General features: G+C 42.9%; 1 protein-coding gene across 5 annotated transcripts in view; it reads left to right on the plus strand.

The window, feature by feature from the left end:
- The window catches only part of GLRA2 (glycine receptor, alpha 2), a 137,223-nt gene that overhangs the window by 14,711 nt on the left and 101,620 nt on the right, over positions 1 to 20,892 (plus strand). For 3 of the 5 annotated variants that reach the window (XM_004689863.1, XM_004689862.1, XM_004689861.2), the window contains one exon: positions 18,837 to 18,904. In XM_004689863.1, coding sequence (XP_004689920.1) covers positions 18,837 to 18,904 — 68 coding nt within the window. Of the gene's footprint in view, positions 1 to 18,836; positions 18,905 to 18,999; positions 19,068 to 20,892 lie in introns of all 5 variants that reach the window. The other 2 variants (XM_004689865.1, XM_004689864.1) reach the window with 2 other exon arrangements.

Below are 20,892 nucleotides of genomic sequence, written 5' to 3' on the forward strand. Positions count from 1 at the left end.
ACTCTGTGTCTGGTGAATCCTCTCACCACCCCTGCACCTCTGGCCTGTACCCCTGTTCTATATGCATAAATAAATATTAAAAAAAAAGAAGAGGATAATGCTTTCCCCAAAATTCCAGGATTTCCTTTAAAGTGCAGTATGTAGTATCTTCCCCAAACATAAAAATTTAAGATGAGATCATGTCTTCTTGGAAATGTCATAAAGGCCCAGGGCCATGCCATGTAAACAGGAAGCCCTGCCACCATTTTATTCAGGAGATTGTTTTAATATACATAACATGCTACTTTGCTTGTTCTAAAATTGGTAGGTGTGGTGTGGTAACATACATCTGGAGAGTGTGCACTTACATCTCTAAATCATACAGTGTTGTAAAGTAATGTTACCTAAATAGAATAATAAAATCTGAGGTCAGAGCTTGTTAACACTATTGTCAGCTTGTTACAATATTCAGTATTCATTTTTGCTAGAACAACCCTATTTCCTTCTCTGGAGTTAGTGACCCCTCTGGAGTTAGTGATGCCAGCGGCATACTTGACCTGATCTTTACCAAATGCATGCTATATTATCAGACATACTTCCTGTAACGCTCCAGAACGAGGAGGAATTACCCACAGTCTGGGATAGATGTTCCTTTTATTTTTCCCAAGCACCTACATTTTGAATATTCACATTTGTTTAGCGTGCATACATGCCTCACTCAGTTCAGCTCATCCTTTATTCAAATCTTCTGAACAAATATTCCCACTTAAAACCCAGCAGGCTGTTTCCTGTTCCATAGATTTCGTGGTGCCAACCACGTTTACAACATGCAGGGCTTTCACCAAAATGTATGAATTTCTAACATCGGAGAATATCCCAAAGCCAGCTTACAAAGAAGGATTCCTTCAGGAAAAGAATACACTCATCTGAAGGAGAAACCCCACATGTGTACTTGTCAATCAGACTCTACAAATGACAAAATTGCACATGCAGTTTTAATTTCCTGCCCACTTTTGAAACTGGGTATGTGTAGGGTCCCTGGGTGAAGAGTCTTCTGTAGCACCCACTCACTCTGACCGAGTTCACTTAAGAATTGTCAGTGTATCCTTAACAATAGTGTAGCTTGCGTAGTGGAATCCTTGTGAAGATCAGTCGAAGTGGACTGATGTGTGAAACGTCCGCGACTGAGCTGTGAGGCCTTCATATTGGGCCCTTTCCCATTCCTGCTGTACTAAAACATTGTGATTGCTACAGAGGCTCTGGAGCCAGGTGCTGGCAGGCTGATAGGTAAAGTCTCAATGTGCAGGTATCCCCTGTGCATCTAACAATTCATATAAATATCAGAATAAATTATCTGCTTCAGTGATAGCAGAAAGCGGGTCTAGGGTATGAACAAAAAGTGTCCATGCATATGGATGCAATATATCACATAAGTCACAGAATGACACCTTTGAAAAGACATTGACTTCTGAGGGGTGATGTGGCAGATGCAACGAAGGTGAAGGAAACACTGACTAGAGGATAAATAGATCCTAAGGGAAAGTTAAGGCCAGAAATAAACATCTACACTTTTTTTAGAAAAGCCTAGTCTAGTCGCTCTCAGGTGCCTGACTGGCAATATCTTTATCTGAATGCACAAGAGAAGCAAGCCAAGCTGTCGCCCAAGGGATTGCAGAGCTCAAAATACTAGTATCCTCTGTGTTCCAGGCTGTTCGTGATGCTTAGCCTCCCCTAGGACTTCTCTAATTTCTGGGTGAAGTCCACACACCCACATGTGGCTTATGAGGGATTCTGTGGTTAGGCTTTTGACTACATCTATCTGACCTTGGGTTTCCAAAAAACAAATTCTGTGTTACCAAGGATAAGTGAGCAGGGAAGACACCTAAGAGAATGATGAAGTCAGACAAGGACAGGGAAAGCCCAGAAATGGGCTCTGATCTCCAGCAAAGTTCAACAGAGCACGGGTTTAGCCTGATTTCCCAGGGGGACTTGAGTGCAGTTATATCCCAGAGTTGCTGAGACTGGAGGCAAGAGATCTGGTTTTTACCCTCCCCCAACGTGACCCCCACCCATTATCAGGTAAAGACTGTCCTCCCAGTGGGTAGAGGGGAGTGGGGAGAATTCCCAGACTCTTGTATCTCTTCTTATGTGGGAAAAGTCAGCTCCAGTAGCCCAAACACAATCCTCTGGGAAATAACCACATTTCTGGCTACACGAACCAGAGCACACTGTGCCACGAGACACAAAATGGTAAAGTGGCCCACAGAACCTGGGCATCAAGTCACCCACTTGGACATCATCACTGCACATCCCCAGCTATGCCCTCCCACTCTGTTCCAGCCTCAAAGGCCTATTTCCTGTTCCTGAAACCTTTCACTTACAATGTTGAGCACTTTCATTTCCCATCATGGCGCCTGCCGTTCCTCCACTCTAATGTCTACTCACTTGACAGACCAAAGAGTCAATATCAGTTCCTCTACAAAGCCTCTCATAAGCTAAGTCCATCCTCTCCTATACCCTCTGTCTACAATGTTTCTTGTCAGGCTGCTTCCCAGTCTCTTTCCCTTCCAGACTAGCTCCAAGAGGCCAGAAATTGGACTTATCTCATTCTGCTTTGTACTTTCAACCCCTGAGAGTAGTGAGGAAGCCAATAAAGCATCCACCAAAGGGATAGGAAGTCTTATATTAATCTTTAATCCCAGAATCTATACAAATGTAAAAGTCAATGTGAATAATTGAACATAATAAATTATCAGCTAATGTTAGGGATTCTTTTCAAACGAATTAAGTCTTTTTCCATGTGTTCTCTCACTTGACTCATTACCAAAATGCTCAGAATGCAAAACAACTGGAATTTTTTTTCCCACTCCTGTTATTTATGGAAAGAAAAAGTTATTTTGCTGCCAGCCAGGACTTCGACCAACACACCTTCACAGACACATAAAGCCTAGAAAGGAGAGGCAGGTAGATGACCAGAGAGTGATGGCAAGGATACCCACTCTCGATCTGCAGTACTTGGTGTGCAATCTTTACTGAGTGCGTTTTTAACAAAGCTGCCTCCCTGGTGACATAAGGATTTAAGTTTCAGCACTATGTAGCTATCTATTGGCAGCCACTGAGGCAGAAGCTCGATCCCCCGCCAGGGAGCTGACCCATGTGGTCCAGCAGACCTCTCCTGTCTACCTGCTGCTCCTCTAAGTAGTGAATTTCAGTAGATACGCCCGTTCTTCTCCCCACTCTGTCTCTGGTGAATCCTATCACCGCTCTGGCCTGCATCCTAATTCTTGCATGCGTAGTGAAAAAATAATAATAAAGCTCTCTTATTACACAGTGAGTCTAATTTATCTTTGAAGCCCCAGATTTTTGTGTACTTTCTGTATCTGTTAGTTTAAAGTGCCTAATGCTGAGTGGAATCTCTCACATCTAGGCAAGTTTCAGGCATTTACTATGCATATGGCATCAAGCTAGACACCAAGCAGATGAGAGTCAAAAAGAGAAATTACCAACATTCTCACTTTCCACCTTACTGCCCCACCTCCTCCTGCTTTTCTGCTATCCCATGACCAACACCCCATTTATCAGAAAATTCACTTTCCACACCTTATACTGAACAGGGATGTATAGTGGTTAGAGACAGAGGGATGGAAGCCATCAGGTCACAGTGATATTCACCACCACCACCACAGAGAAGAGGAACAGGCAGGGGCCTTTCATGAACGTGAGTGCTGATGGAGCGAGGGTAACAGAAATGCAATAAGGCAGAGGAGGGGCAGAAGTGCCTGAAGAAGATGTAACTGCTGCTGAGAAGGGAAGATAGAGCTCTGTGGATGAGGGTGTTAACCATGCCACATACAGCGGATGCTCAACAGAAAGGCAGGGAAATGGGCTGCTCCGTTTGGGGTGGTGGGGAGCAACTCTGAGCCCAGATTTCTCTAGAGCAGTGAGACAAAATCCAGATTGTAACCAGTTGTGGAGTGAAGAGTGGAGAAAGTGGATGCATAAACTCCTTATTTAAGAGATTGTTATCAGGAAGAAAAAAGAGATCAGATATTAGCTCACAGAGCTTGAGGGAAGGGAGACTTAGTTTTGTGCTTGTTCTTCTATTAGGATGAGAAGGGTGCATTTGTGGAAGAAAAGGAAAAGGAGATTCAAACTTCAGGAGAGGCAGGGGGAATGATGGAGCAGGGTTCTGGAAGGGGTAGGAAAGAGCAAAGCCATAAGGCTACTGGAGAGGTTACCCTTGCACCAGAGAAGGGTCCACTCCTTATTCTGAGAGTAAGTGTTATGGGTGGAGGGCAGGGAAGTCAGGAGAAGTACATGCTCACTGGCCTGTATTTTCTCGTGAAGCAGCACTCTGTCTGCCAGAGGGCCCACTGCACCACCCGGGCTGGTCCTGGGTGCCGTCACCATGAAGCTGAGATTAATGGGATCTGGGTGTTTGTCTTGCTGGCCCTCTCTGCTATTGGGACAGACCTTCAGAAAGCTTTTAAACCACTTAAATGCACCACTGAAAACATAGTTCTCAGTAGGCTTATTAAATAGGGAAGTCTTTAAATATCTTTTAAACCCAAGAACCAGAAGATGAAGCCAGAGGTATTACATACAGTCAGCAGAGAAAAGATGAAGTAATGAGACGTGTGCCCAAGCTATCGGTCAGCTGCCTTTTAGGCCCCTTTGCTCCTCACGGCACCCACACCCCTGCTTCCCACCTTTGGAAATGGAGGGCACCGAGACAGCTGAGAGTAGTCTTCGTTTAAATTATTTGAATCCTTACCATATGCCAAACATTCTCCTTAGCGCATAGCATATTCACTCACTTAGTCCTCCCAATAGCCTGTAAGTTACCATTATCCCTATCGTAGTGACCAGGATACAGAACAGAGCTTGTGCGTGCCTGCTGGTGGTCCCATGGCTGGTAAGGGTGGTGTGCGGCGTGAGCTCAGTTCGCAGCCTGGCCTGAGTCTGCCCTGTCACCATAAAAAGGACAGGAGCAGTGTAGAAGAGCTGAGTTGATGTACAGCAAGTTTCTGAGTTCGACTTACAGCCATTGCTTAATTGCCGAGTCCTGCCAGGGGCGGTGAGTCTGGAGGCTGCAAGAGCCTCTGGAGCATTCTGCTCAGAATCTGTTCATTATTCCACTTTGCCTCCTTAGATTGCAGCACATTATTAATCCTCCACAAATATCTGGTGAATAATTAAATGAATGAGCAAAGCTTATTTCTGTCCAATCACCTACCAGTGTTCTGCTTGAGGTGGACTGGGATAAACTACAGATTGTGGGGGGGCGGCGGCGGCTGGCTGCGGAAGGAGCAGGGCGCGCTGACTGAAGCTCCACGTGTTACACATTCTGTGATTTTGTCTCTGACTAATGGCATTCTGTAGTCATTTTTCACATCTTCTTGCAGTACGAATTTGTGATGTATTTAAATATATTCCAGGAAAATGCTGACTCTGCCATAGCAAAAGCATGCCCTTCCATCTGGCATTTTATCCAGTGTGAGAGCCTGTTTCCTGGCGCAGTGTACGCTCTGGGTTCTGAAAGTGTTCACTTAAGAATCGCAATCACGTGGGCAAAAGCGGGAGAAAATGCTAAGTCTGAGACCTGAAGTCTGCAATTTGATTCTCTTTGTGATTACCTCCCAGCATCTATGCGGCCTGAAGTTCCGGGGAGCAGAAGGGGCAGGTGTGGAGTGCTGCCTGCTGGGCGGCCGCTCTGGGACTAAGGAGGCGGCTCTCTGAGTGGGTGGGCTGGGAGTAAGCAGAGGAAGAACTCCTGGCCTCCCAGCTTCCTCTGCACCCAGGCGCGAATGAATCACAAAGCATCCGGGGGACACACCTCCCATGTGCCTAACTTCAGGGACTTTGGGAACTTACTGAAGTGCAAACGGACAGCTCCTGTCCCTGGGCGATGCGTGGCGTGACTGGGCAAGAGAACCCAACGCACACCAACAAGTCTGAGAGGCAGAGCGCTCCTTCTCCACGCAGAGGAGCGACACAGTTGGGATCCTGTCACAGAGACGGGAGCTCTGGGTGAGGGGGCACAACGGCTGCAGCCAAAGCAAGAGGACGAAAATAAGGCAGGACTCGAGGATGCGTGGGCTTCACTGCCGCCATGCGAGGCTCGGGATGTGTGGGACAGGCACCACCCACGAACCTCCTGCGGAATTCCTAAGTGCTACTGTTCCCGTTTCCTTCTAACCAGATCTGGAACTAATGTTCAAAGTCCTCACGGCCAGCGCAGCTGGTCAGGCCCAGGCGTGGGCGGGGGCCACAATCTTACCACAGACAGGGAGGTGCCAATGTCCTTGTTGCCAACACAGCGCCTCTGACCGGAGGGTAACGTGTGGCGGAGTCGGCACCAGCCAGCCGATTCCCAGAGAGACGCATCTCTGGCCTTCTAAGTCGTGGGCACTTCGACCTCCTTCCATGAGAAGCTGGGCCTGGGCCATTTCTCAGCAAAGGATTTTCTTTTTGATGCTGCTGCTCCATTGTGTCTGGTACAACATACCCAGTTAGAGCCTTGTTAAAGCCTCAGTCATGCTGTCTTTAGTGTGCAGGAGTACAAACCCCATTCTGCTGCTTTTAGTGAAATAGCCAGACTCTCCAGTCTTCAGGTGAACCCTGTCAGAGGCCCAAGGAAGCGCTGCTACCCACTCTCGTGAGCCCACAGCAAGTGACTGGCCCCAGGCAGAAGGGGATTCTCCATACTAGGGCGAGATCAGCTTTCCTGGAGTTGCGGGAGTTACTTGACTTCACTCTGGGAGGGGCAGGCTCGGCTCAGCGGTAAAGATAGTGTCACACTGAGAGAGGAAAAAATAGGGATGCTAAAATCCAGACATAGGACAGCTTGTCACTCACTTAAAAACATCTCTAGCACTGCAAAATTGGCGGAGGGGGCTTTGAATTTCAGAGAGGATATTTCACAAGCTGCAAGAATGTGGCTCGACCTCCAAATGCTGATTAGGCGTTGGCCAATGAAATAGGCTTCACATAAAATGAGGTCCTGCCTTCCCTCTCGAACGTACAGAAAGGCTTTCATCAACCTCTGTATGAAGAACGTCTCCTCTCCCTTTCCTTTCTCCATGCCCCACGTACAAGTAGCTGCTGCTTCTGCTACACCCCCCTACAGTGCTATTCTGATCACCACAGCACATCGGATTCCGTCTCATTCACACTTCTGCCACGACAGGTGAAGAGTTCACTGACTGCAAGGGTACACCCACTCTGGCAGGCCCAGGCCCGCACAGGCTCCACTGCTGGTGCCCTGCACGATGTCCCACACCCACGCCTTCCCGGTGCTGGCACCTGCATCTCTTTGTGGCGGGCTTTCTCTGCCCCATGTCACTTTGCCCACCCTGTGGCAGCCAGAGGCGGGTAGAATGAACGCCCCTGAGAGTTGGCTCACCTTCTCATCTAACGATGGTGGCAGCTGGCAGGAAATGGCCCCGCTCCTCACCCTGTGGAGGCAACAGTGCAGAAGAATGTGGCTGCGTGTTGCTGATGGGAGGAAGCTTTGCTTGCCCTCGCTAAGTAACGGACTGGCTGCTCACCTTTCCTCGACTTCCTTCTCTCCGGGTCTCACTCCCCACTTCCCAGCTGGCATGTCCTTCATCTCCTCAACAAGCTGTACCCATCTGAAGCCGTTACCTGAGGGTAGTCAGACCAAGCCAGCATCTAACACACAAAAGCAGCCCAGTTCATGTTCTGCTAATTAACTAGATTCCAGAGACGCCCAGCGCAGCATAAGAGGCAGGGGAGTACTTCGGCGATGAGAGCTGGGCCACCAGAGCGTGTGTAAACACATGACCACCATCATTTCAAGGCTCCCTTCTGCAGTTGGGAAGCGGCTGTCCTAGTTGTTAGTAGAGGAGAGTGCATGTCAGGAACTCTGGCTTCTATTTTTAGATCTCTTGCTGACATAAAAAACTCTGTTTCCTAACAGTACAATGGTGACCTTCCCCCCCTTGTAGAAATGGTGTGGAATGCCTAATGGGGAAACAAGTCCCCATCTGTAGAAGCCACAGGAGCAGAGGGGAGAAATGAATGCTTAGGCCCCTTCGCTGGCAGGCATGATGCTCTAAGATTCTCTCTTGACACAAGAACAGAAATGCTGGGTTGCCTGGGAGTGCAGAGGCTTTGAACAGGATTTAGGCCTCCAAGCTTCCAAAGCCTGGACCTGAATCTAATCCTTCCAGAGGACACTCATTTCTAAAAAAAAAAAACCCTCACATAAAAAGATAAATTTCAAAACAGGGTAAAAGCATGACTTTCATATAGATATAAAATGGATAGATGTTAAAGATTTTGTTTAACTCATTAATCAGTAAGGGAACCAGGCAGATGATATACCAATTCTAAAGAAAATTAAAAACAAACAAACAAACAAAAAAACAAAACCCAGACCTATGTATTAAAGCAAGGATACTGAGATGAATGTGCAGAAATGATGGCAAAACTAGCTTCTTTCACAGGGGGAAGGAAGGTACTTGAACCTGTACGGGACAGGACAGAATTTGCATCTCTGGAAGCAAGAGATGTTTTACATGGCTGTAAGTTATACAATTTACAGCGCTGTAAAACAGCTTCGCAGAATCAGAGTCAGATAACATAGAGGCATGTGCTGCAGAGAACACACAATCTCCCACCACAGCTTAAGTTTTTCCTAACGATTGTTAGACTCATAGTGCAGTATTTCCCTAGTAAGGAACAGGTCATATTTTCTTCCTACAGCCTACTTAAACGTTTACAACCTGTATCTTAACACTATAAGTAGGGGTGAGCAGAATAAAATGCAGGGCAGAGATATGGTGCTTGACACAAGAACATTGGTAGCTTAATAATGGCAAAGAGCCTCCTTTCTTGATAGAGGAAGAAAACGGAGAGAGAAAAGAAACTGGTGACATTTCTCACACACACTATCATATTCAATCTTCCCAATAAACCTGTGAGTTACTGGAAGATAGTTCTTTTGTAGATGAGAAAACTAGAGATCAGCATGACTGCCGAGGGTCACAGAAATAGTCCATAGCAAAGCTAGGCCATAAACTCAGTGCTTGTAGCTATTAACTTATGATTTCCCCCATGATTCCATGCTGCACCAGTAATAGATGGTGGGGTGGGCAGCCAGCAGGTGGAAATTTCCCACCCCCACCTCCAACAGGGCCGCCAGCTCAGTGGCAGTTTCAAAGGGCCATGCTGCAAAGCTGCTTACTGGGGACTGTCATGTTTTTGTCACCACTTTTTTCATTCTCTTGCGCTCTTTGGAAAGACAACAAACAGAATTCACTTCTGATTTCTCAGGCTGAGATGAGATAGTCAATTTAAATGAACTGCCTTTGGAATGAACTACCCTTTGAAGCTTAAGGGATCAGACTAACTGTTGGGGTTAAAATGCCTTGCACTGCAAGTTGTTCTGAAATGAAATGGAAACACAGCTTTTTTGAGATGCCACTGGCATTTCCGTGCACAAAATGGCTTCTATTTTCACCCATAGCTTGCACTAAGAATTGCTGACTGCCCAGTGTGAGTTCCATACTATACTAAATTCCCTGGACCTGTCAGACCACACCAGAATCAATGAGGCACATATGAAACACTGACTATATAATGCACCATGGTTAAGGGGATGGGGCCAGGGATGTGCCAAGCAAGGTAACAGTCAGTTGGAAAAGCATGGAAAATTTCAGAGTGGGTATCATCTGAACAGCACTTGGGAGGATGAGAAGATTTGAGTGTGGAAACAAACATGTATGCAGGAGGGTGACCCTCAATTCTATTATTATAATGCTAAACACATGCCAGTTTCTTCTTTAAAATTATTAATGGGAAAAATATCTATTTCCCATTTGTCAGGAACTAACAAGTTGATGAACTTGCTATTCATTTTGCAGAGTAGTAGAGGGTTCAATTAACATGAGAGAAAGTCATCTTTATTTTCATATTTGTTACTTCCTAAAATGAAAAGAAATATCATTTGGGTTCATGAGAAATTACCAGATCTCTTCATTTCAAACCTAATTCCAAATGACATTTAAAACTGTCTTCTTCTAAGGCTAAATGGGCCCTTATTTATTTTCCACCACAATCCCAAGATAGCAAGATTCTCCTGTTCTCTAGCAACTCTCCATCTGATGACATTTCATTATAGCATAAATAGAAATATATGTAGATTACGCTGACAAATTACTCTCAACATAAAGGTTCCATTCAGTCTCTGAGATCAGAATACAAAATTAACTTTGTCACCACTAGCAAAGTGCCTTAAATCTCCCAAGATATATACTGCTCACTTAAGGTTACTACAATCCCACAGTGAACAAAAAAAGCTGCTGGTCACTCGTATTAGAAAGAGGCTTAACAAAAAACGCCCTCTCTGTGATGCTTGCTTGGACACACAGCTGACATGCTTTGCAGAATGACTCAAGCACATTTTAGCAAATTTCTTCTGGCTTGTCCTTGATGCTTGCTTTTCTTTTATTTCGTTCCACAATTCACCATCTAGCTATAACTAGTAGAAGGCCAGGTATATACCAGATGCATAATGGGTCCTCAATAAAGGTTTGTTGATTTAGAGTATGACTGAAGATTTGTAAGAGGGAAATGCACAGAATTCAGCAAAGTCTACAAAGAGGCTTCAAATTTAATTTCTTGACAAACAAATCCAAGCAAGGAGTGTACATTCCATAATCCTGCCAAGCTTTCACCCCAAGTGTATTGATGTACTTTAAAATCCACATTCATTGTTGAAAGAGATGAAAGATGGCTTTCTTATGAGGGCATCTAACCAATATGTTCCAACATGGCACAGCCTTTGCTTGGCAGAGCAGCAGGCTAATCTGCAACCCCTCCCCTTATCACACAGAGCATAATCCCTGCAGAGCAACCTTTCAACTCACCCTATTGCTTCTGCCTTCTTGTATAATATAGTGGTTCTCAACGGGGGATGATCTTGTCCCCCACGAGACCTCTGGCAATGTCTGACACACTGTGGGTTGTCACAGCAGGGACCAAGGACTGTGGGGTGCTCTTGGTAGTTAGTGAGGAGAGGCCAAGGATGCAGCTCAGCATCCCACAGTGCACAGAATAAGCTCCCACAGGAAAGAATAAGCAGGTGCAAAGTGCCGATCATTGCAACATTAAGAAACTGACTAAATATAAGGGAGCTAAGAGCGATTATCTCAACCCAGGGGACATATGGTTTTCCATGCATGAAGAATGTTTATGCATAAGTCCTGGAAGACAGAAAGTTGTCAAGGTGGCTGGACACTTCTAAAAAAGGACTATGGTGATGGTTCACATATGAATTGGTGGTAGGAATTTTACAGGAATCACACCTTAGAAGAGAAAGCATACATTGTACAAAAATGAACATTATGAGATATATATATATATATATATGTACATATGTGTGTGTGTGTGTGTATATATATATATATATATATATATATATATATATATATATATATATATATAATAGAACTAAAATGTTCTATAGAGCTGAGGAGAGGCAGTGTTTGTGGAGAAAAGAGAACGGAAACAGAGGAGAAAGACATTGTTTGCATTAGCATAGAAAATGCTGGGAGGTTTAAGTTGTAATCTAAACAGTTTGTTTCATATGAAAAAGGGTTTGATGATGTAACTTCTGCATAGGAGTATTTTGAGCATACACGTTTGAACAATGAGCTTATAATAATGATAGTAATACAACTTTTCTTACTATAAATAAACTACAATTTATTGAGCAACTGTTATGAACTTTCCATGCATTACTACTAATTCTCACAATCAAATCAAAGCTGGAATTTTATTTCCATTCTATCAAAGAGTGAACAGAATAAACAAGTTTCTATAATCTGTTTAAATTTTGCAGGTGGTAAGAAGCAGGGCTAATTGGAAAAACAAAAACAAAACAGTGATCATCACCATACTTCAAATACATCTGACTAGCATGGTTAATGCCTGGTATTCCTGTGTGATTATTAACAGCACCACACTCTGCTCTAAACATAGTCATCCTACATAATGATCCCGTTCAGCTACCTTCCCTTTGACCATGGAGAAATCCACAGCAAGCAGAGATAGAGACTTGCCAGCATCCTCTACATGCATCTGGGGTGGGGGGGGGGGGGGGGCGGTGCACGCCTGTCCATTCACATGCTGTGGGGAGCAGCTGACAGCTGGTCAGCAGTAGTGGGGAGGACTCACAGAAGCTGCCCTTTGCTTCCTTATCTTGATGCTACCTCAGATGTGAATTAATTGCTTTGTCTAGCAGTTGCATCATTTTATCAATAGGACTGGTCCAAAGCAAACAGCTTGTTGGTCTACCCTCTCATCAGTCTGTGAGAGTCGGTGAATGTCCAACTTCTTTACATCTCTGAATACGTTGTGCTTTGCACAGATGTGGAAGTCAGCAAAGAAAGTGAATGCCACATGAGGACTAGTAAAACCATTCTGACCAGGTGTTGGGCAGAAGAATGCTATAGGGTTCATTTGTGATGAATTTTCAAAAAGATTAAGATAACGGCAGTGTCTTCATTTGTGTGCCATTTCGAATAACAATCATGACATTTTCAAAAACTTACTCTGCTTTTCTAGGTTAGATGCCTCCAAGCATCTTGCCAAGGGCATGCCAGCATAAAGGCCTCCCTCCCCTGGCAGCCCTGCCCTCCTCCAAGGCCATCTTTCAGGGGCCTCAAAACACCCGGTGACACAGGAAACCGTCATGACACGGTGCTCCCCCAAGCTCAAATAGCTTGGCTCTGAACCCTGACTACACATCTTCTTACTTCTTCTATGTTTTTGCTTTCTCCCTTTATCTCCTGAGCTAGTGGCGAGAATCTTTCTGCTAGACAAAAATCCTCTTATTCCAAAGGAAATTTAATTACTGTATACATCAAGCACATATATTTAATATTCTATTCCCATCCAAAGGCCCCACGCTAAAGCAATTGTGTTACTTGAGGACATATTAAATTATTTACGAGGAATAAAATGCAAAATGAAAATGCCATTCTTGTCTATCTGTGACAAGAGAGGAAAAAAATAACATTTCATCTCGGAACTCAAAGATTACCTTCTGCTCTCAAATATTCTGCCTTAATATATGAAGCTGGAAAACAATATTGAAGCAAAACTAACAAATAATGAGTGGTTTTAGTGTTATGCAAGCTCTCCTACTCTTTCTTTTTAAACTTATTTTTATGTATTTATGCATATAAGAACTGGAGTGTAGGCCAGAGGTGTGGCATGTGAGAGGATCCACTAGAGACAGAGTGGGGAGCAAAACAGGTGGATTGGACTGAAATCCACTGCTGAGAGAAGCAGCGGAGAGACAGGAGGGGTCAGCTGTGCCTTGTGGGTCACTCCCCGACTGGGGATGGAACTTGGTGCAGCAGTGGCTGCTGGTAGCTTGACAGCACTGAGACTAACCTGTGTACCACCAGGGAGGCCCAAGCTCCCCTCTTTTTTCCTAATTAATTTTTCTTGGCTGCAGCTACATTTTACAGTTCTACTGAGAGGCAACTGACATACAACACTGTGTATGTTTAAGGTATACACATTGGTTTATAAACATACATTGCCACTGTAGCTTTAATATTGTAAATGACTGCCATCATAGTGTTAGCTAATCCCTCAATCATGTGACATAATGAGATTATTTTTGGGGGTGAGACCATTTAGGGTTGGCTCTTAGCACTTGCAAGTACCTAATAGAGTACTGTTAATTTTGTCGCCATACTGGACATTAGATCCCTAGAACTTACTCATTTTATACCTAGAAGGTTCTATCCTTTGGGCAACACTTCATTTCCCACACAGCCCAGCCCCCAGCTGCCACAATTCTATGCTCTGTTTCTATGAATTTGGCTTTTATAAGTCTCACAAATAGTTGACTGTATTTGACTCTAATGCCTATTTTTAAATGAAATATATCATGAAACTTTTTTTAAAAACATATTTGTTAACTCAGAAATTTTTGGCAATGCAAACATAAATAGGCTTATTTAAATATATTCACTATAAATAATACACTTTTTAGTGTCATGGCTTGATAGAAGTTATAAAAATGTTCTAAGTTTTAAATATATCATAAAGAATCCTCTATTAATTTACTTTCATGAGTAATGCTTGAATCATAAGAATTTTAAGTCTTATAATCCTTTGTAACACTTAGAAGACTTATATGTCATGTTATAAGTCATATAAAGACTGAGTCAAACATATTAAGAATTTGTTGTCTATATTCTCTGGCCTGGCCCCATTTCACTACCATATTTTCTTCCTAGCTCTCACAATAACACAGTGAGCTCAAACTTGATGTTTTCTCTGGGTACACTCTGGTACAACTGGCCCAAAGGACATTATTTCCCATACATCCTTTCTGCCACAGAGCACAATATCAACCTCACTGTAGACAACCACAATATCAACCTCACCGTAGATAACCATAGCAACTACCATGTCTGCCTCACTCTTAGGTAAGGAAAGATCATGGAATTTCAGAACGATTACTGACTCTTAAGAATCCAGGACAGGACTCAGCAAACTTTAGATTATGGGCCAAATCCAGCCTATCACCTGTAAGGTAAACAAAGTTACACTGAAGCACAACCATACCTATTTGCTTACATATTGTCAATTATTACTTTCTCTACAAACACAGAATTGTATAGCTATGACAGAGATCTTGTGCCCTATAAAACCTAAAATATTTACCCTCTAGTCTTTTACCAAAGATGTGCTACCAACTCATCATCCAGGGCATTGAGATTTTAAGGGAACTCACCCAGGAGTTAATGTATTGTCAAATACAACTAGAAGCAGAGCTTTTCACTTAGATACCTGAGTTATAGCTCTCTACTAAAGGAAATACCTAGGAATGTTCAGCTGATTATTTTTTGTCCCCTGTCCGTCCCAGGCCCCCAATGAAACATCCCCTCTTTGTCAGGAGCACAAGGTTTTATAGTAGTGCTATGATTGCCATTGGTCTTATTTATAGCCTTATTGTTACCATCTAACATATTTATGGTTCAACAAGAATTTGTGAATGAATTCAATAATGTTGGGCATCAAAACAATGTTTTACAGAATGCCTGTCATCTATGAGATGCTTTTCATGAAAAGGATGGCCCACTTTTGAAAAAAAAAAAAAAAAGGAGCAATATGGTCACATATGTTTGCGAACAACAGCAAACACTGTGTGCTGGGTATCACGGTACTTCACAAGCAGATGAAAGTCTGGGGGATGTGGAGGCTGATGCCAACAATGGCAAAGCCCTAAGCTCTTGTTCCCCCATAGAGACATCAAAAACCATGCAGTAATCTGTCAAAACTAACTGTATCAGAACTCTGGAAAACAATGGAAAGTTCTTAGCATCCAAGAGATTGTGGAGAAAAAGCCAACCTCAAAATGACAGGCAGATTTTGTGGTGTTTTTGCTCAACCTTGCCCCATGCCTTCCCCAGCAGGATCTCAGTTGAATCCGGGGCAGCCCACATGCTCAGCTATGCCCGTTCCAGTGGACACAGAGCAAACCACATTCACCATGAATTTAGCCTATGCTAATCTGTCTGTGGGCTGCTTTTCTGTGGCTTAAACAACAGAAATTTATATTCTTGTCTATCTGGAGGCTAGAAGTTCAAGACCAAACTCTCAGCAGGCTGGCTTTCTCCCTAGCCTCTCCCACAGCTCGTAGGTGGCTGCCTTCTCATGGTGTCACGTGCTTGATCTTCTCTGTGTGTGCTTTTCTGGAATCACCCTCCTGCCCTTCTGCTCAGAACACCACCATTCACATCGGAGCAGAGCCTGCTCTCGTGACCTCAGTGAACCTACATCTCCTCCTTACAGGCCTCATATTTGATGATTTCATACTGAGGTCAGACCCCACTTGAAGCAGGAGAGGGAAGGTTACAGGCAGGGAGAGGAGAAATGGGAGAGGGGGGATAAGGAAGGAAAGAAGGAAGAGGAAGCCAAAGATAAGAGAGATCAGATGCCTACATAATTCTTTCTCCTGGTCAAATGTTCACCTAATTCATTTTGGAGTACCACCACTTTGTTGATAAAAGATGAGGTTAGCTGATGTTAACTCTTCCTACAGTTTACAGAGCACACTCACTTGCTGATGATCACATCTAAGAATGTGTCCTTGCTAATTAGAACTAATTAGAAGTAGAAACCTGAGCAGATTACTGGGCTACAACACAGACTAAAGGTTGTGCTGGCGCACATGTAACAGAATGACTCTTAAAAGTGCAAAATGAATTCCATCATTGAACCCAAAGAACTTGCAGGCTGAGTCCCATATTTCAGCAGGTTTTATCATTAATTCTAATGGTCTTAGAAGTTGGACCCCCTAGGTATTCTAGCTATTCTAGCTAGTTATTCTAGCTATTCTAGCTAGTTATTCTAGCTATTCTAGCTAGTTATTCTAGCTAGTTTCTTTATCGGTAGCATGGGAGACCTGGTAGCACCTAATATGGAAGAATAAGGTACTCTCTGGCACACAGGGAAACTTCTAGTGTTTCAGCTCTTACTATCTGCATGGTTAATTCCTCATACTCCCTCCCCCCCACCACCAATCTTACTTTTTTCTTTCCAAGGTTTTATACCCAAATGTAAATGAACCTTGAGACAATGACCAAGATTGAAGAAATTTAAGGGATTACATTTGCCCACAAACATACAAATCAATGGAATATACCATGGTTAGCAGTTAGGAGACAAGAGGACAGATGCAGTGCAGCAAGGTACTTTCAAGTTAGGTGTTTGGAATCAGAATGACAAGACACTGAGTCTCAGCTTTTCTAATTACTGTGGCAGGATTTTAAGCAAGTTAACCTCTCTACTCTCCAGTTGCCTCATCATTTATTGGAGCCGTAAAAAGATTGTTCTATTGTAAGGATTAAAATAGATAATTTTTTAATGTGTGAAGTGTAGCATGTCAATATGCGGTAGCTTGAAAAATATGTTGAATTCCATATGTTGCTGGAACTTACTGGGAAGGATAAAAACCAATGCATGCTGGTCCAAACCAGTCAGATAATGTGCAAGACCACCTGCATCTAAATGCGCGAATTCCTCCTATGTGGGGGACATTTCTCTCTTTTTTGTTTCTTCCCCCTCATTCAATTTCTGTCCTGCATATAAAGATTCATGGAAATCCCCCCCTCCTGAGCTGGACCACCTCCAGGGAATACTGTGGGGACAGGGAGAAAGTTGTCATGCTGAGCTTCTACTTGTTTCATTTCTTCTGATTAACGTTCTTATGAAACGCCCTTTTTTGACAATTTGATTGCTAGACAATCAAATTTCATGCCAAAGAAAGAGTCTCATTTTTGTTTTGAGCAACCAAAGAGAAAAACAAAATCAGAAAGGGTAGTGGTCATGGAGAAGTGTCCTGGCAGAGGCCGAAATAAGAGGGACAAACTGAAAGACTTGGAACATTTCAAAAGTGTAAAGTGAACAATCCTTTGGCAATATGAACACACCTTTGATTCCACGCATGCAAAAAAACTAATAAACACAATTTTTTTCATTAACAACACAGAAGTTAGTTATGCTAAACAGCAAAACAGCTTAACACATCTCTTTTAGCCAAACTCCTTACTCTTTCTTTGACGAAAAGCCTTTTCCGGCCACTTAAATAAGGGTTTCGTCGACATTTCCTTTCCTCATTTTGAGTGCCCGGTGTCCCCTTTGTGGAGCTTAAGAACATGGGGCTTGAGTGCAGCCACAGCTAGGCTTTGCTTCCAGCATTTGAAGAGGCCTCACGCCAAATTCCTCTTCATTCAGCTCCTCCCGGCGTGTTGGGTACAGAGCCAACTGGGGTGTAGCTTGCACCAGGTAGTTGAAGCTTTGTCAAGTAAAGAGCCACATTTCCACAGGGGAAATGCCCGTGAATGCAGGCTCAGGGCAGTATGTTCTCATCTCAGAGAGCATTAAGAAGCAGCAAGACGAAGGCAATACACACATTGCCCAGCAAAACACAAAGCCAGACATAAGCAGTGGCTTACCTGGTGCTGAAGGGGTCAGAGCTTGTGGCCCAGCGCCTCCTCCCAGCACACCTGCTCTCAGCAGCTAAGCTGACTTGCTGTGTAGATGGGAGATGAAGGGCCCAAGGAAGGGAGCACTAGTCCCGGGGCCTCTGGGCAAACTGCAGGCTCTTTGTCAAAGCGTATCGAGGTGAGTAAGCCTTGCTTGATGTATCTGCTGAGGCAACGACCCAGATATATCTTCATTTATTTCTTAAAAGTCAGTTAAATTTCTTTGGTTTGTACTTCTGTACACCATTTTTCATTGGAGGTCAGGGTATAAAGATAAAATGCGTAAGTGCAAAAGTATCAAAAGCATCAAACTCAAATCAGTCATGTGAAATGAGGGGGGTGTTCTTGACACATCCCCCAATTTAAAATGCAACTCCTGTGGGGATGCCCCCAGAAAGGCCTGTGACATTATCATGCCACGTGAATTCAGTGAGAAACAACAGTGCAGCTGCCCCAGCACATGACGCAGCCCATCTTGTCACGAAGCGTGCCCACTGCTGTCAGCACCAGGGCTGTGTGCGTCAGGCCAAAGGGTGCCGCCCTCCCAAAGGCTATTTGGATAGCACCTACTGGCAATGAATTCAGGTTAATAGTCTTCAGCTTATATTTTCCAAATTCAAAACGTGGCAGGGTAAGTTGTCATTGCTTGACTGTCATTTTTCTAAATACACTATGAGCCACCGGATAAAACTTTTGTTTATTTGCAGTCTCACCTTCATTTCCATCTTACTTACATTGCGAGTCATTTGCACAGATGTTGATGGAGCTGTGTTTTTGCTTCGATGCCTATTGCAATATTCTTATTGCGTTCTGCAGGTCCTCCAGTAAACGTTACTTGCAATATTTTTATCAACAGTTTTGGATCAGTGACAGAAACCACCATGGTAAGTGCTACCGTGCCACCGGCAAGAGAAAAACGTGACTTGATTATGCTATGAACACAACCTGTCAAATTTTCTATTTATTGTTCAACTTGCAGGGCCTCCTGTAAATGTTACCTGCAACATATTTATCAACAGCTTTGGGTCAATAGCAGAAACTACAATGGTGAGTGGGACTGAGCATTGAAGCCATCGTGTGAAGGAAGGGGATATGGGATTAAGAGCAGTGTTGTGTATTTGTGAGACATTTACTGAGTGCCAATTTCCAAGTTCACCTACCTCTACAAAGCAATCACTTATATTCTTATATTCTTTCATTTCAGAAAGTTATTAGTCAAGTGTTATTTACTGAAAATTCAGTAATTTTTATTCAATATGCCAGAGAAATTCTGGAAACACTTGATGCTTGGTCAGTTTTAGGTAGCATTATCATAATAAGCATGGTGCATAGTTAAGGATATTTCAATATTTTTATTTCCAAGGTTTCATAGATATAAATTTCTAATTTAAGAGCTTTTTTTTAATAGCCAATGTGCCTCATAGAATGGAACTTTTAACATTGCCAAACCTCCCTATGATGCTACATTTAAGCTCTATGCCAAGAGATTGACCTTATAATAAACACAGACACAAACACACTCATGTACACAAATGCACAAAATCTTGTTGACAATAAAAAGTACTCCTAAAGCTACAACAGTTATTCCACACATAATTTCCAAAGGAACAAAAGGAAATTAGCAAAGAGCGAATTTAAAGTTCATCATAGTGCATGGAAAATATGTTTCATGCACATGAAAAAGGTTTCAAATGTCATAAAATTCACCTATTTCTTATAAAGGTCATGGTCATGGTGTTTCTTGTGACGCCCATTCGATCAGAATACTGACCTTGAATGGAGACAGGTATCATGTGACTGTATTCGGAGTGGAATATTTCCTTAGTCCCCACACAATTTAAGTCCTATGTCAACTGGCTGGTTTACTTGCAAAACTATGTATATAGTCATATTATTGGATGAAGTAAAAATAAGTTATAGTTGAGTTTGACTAAGTGCCATAGTGGCTGATGTCTTAGGAAAACTCAAGAAGTGAACTAATGAGCATAACGCCTTTGAGCAAATAGAGTGTTCCCTTTTAATGAATCTTCTCTTTAGGCAATTAGGATTGTATTTAACAAATTACTGTGATTTCTGGTTTCCTTGAAGTGAGAAAGAAATAATTTACCTTTTATGACTCCTTTCACTAGCAACATTAGACATAATTCAGTTCCACTATACATTGAAATATTATTCTTAACACAGCATTGTCCAGAAATGAGACTTCTGGAGCTTGGAGAGGATGCCATACATTAAGAATTTTATCCAAATAAGATGATTTTGAGAGTTATTAAATGACGTATGCGAAAAGCTGAACATGAAAAGAATAATCCAACTTGGGGTTTGGCATTCAGTTTCTGTCTCTGCCTCGTGGTTTTATCCTGACAAGAGGGGCTAACCTTCCAGCAGCCCAAATCACTGTCACCAGCTTTACACGATGGCATTCAATGACAATATTTGCACGACCTAATGCTGATTGCATTAATTGGACTTCTAAGTTGCTTTGATTAAATCCCCTCATTGCTTTGATTAAATTTCCTCAATCAAAAATGTAAATGCGCACCTTTTCAATATTCATTATTAATGCAGGAAAAAGCAAAACATTTAAGGGGATGAAAACAGAAGCTATGGAGATCCTTGCTTCCATATGTCTTGAAAAGCTCCTGAAGGTGTTTCATACATGGACTACACAGGGGCTTCCAGACCACTTCTTAAAGTGTCCGTTGTCATATTTCCTATGAGAATATTTGGAAATCGTTGCTTAAGTGTAATAACAACAGCCTGTCCTGCTTATGAAAAAGATCAAGTTGCATGGTCAGAAGAGTGATGCACATTGAACTGCTTTTATTTTATTTTTTAATTTTTTTATAAGTTTATTTTTACATCATTTTGT

This window comes from Condylura cristata, unplaced genomic scaffold (assembly GCF_000260355.1).
Source record: "Condylura cristata isolate star-nosed mole 26May11 unplaced genomic scaffold, ConCri1.0 scaffold00027, whole genome shotgun sequence".
NCBI classification, from domain to species: domain Eukaryota; kingdom Metazoa; phylum Chordata; class Mammalia; order Eulipotyphla; family Talpidae; genus Condylura; species Condylura cristata.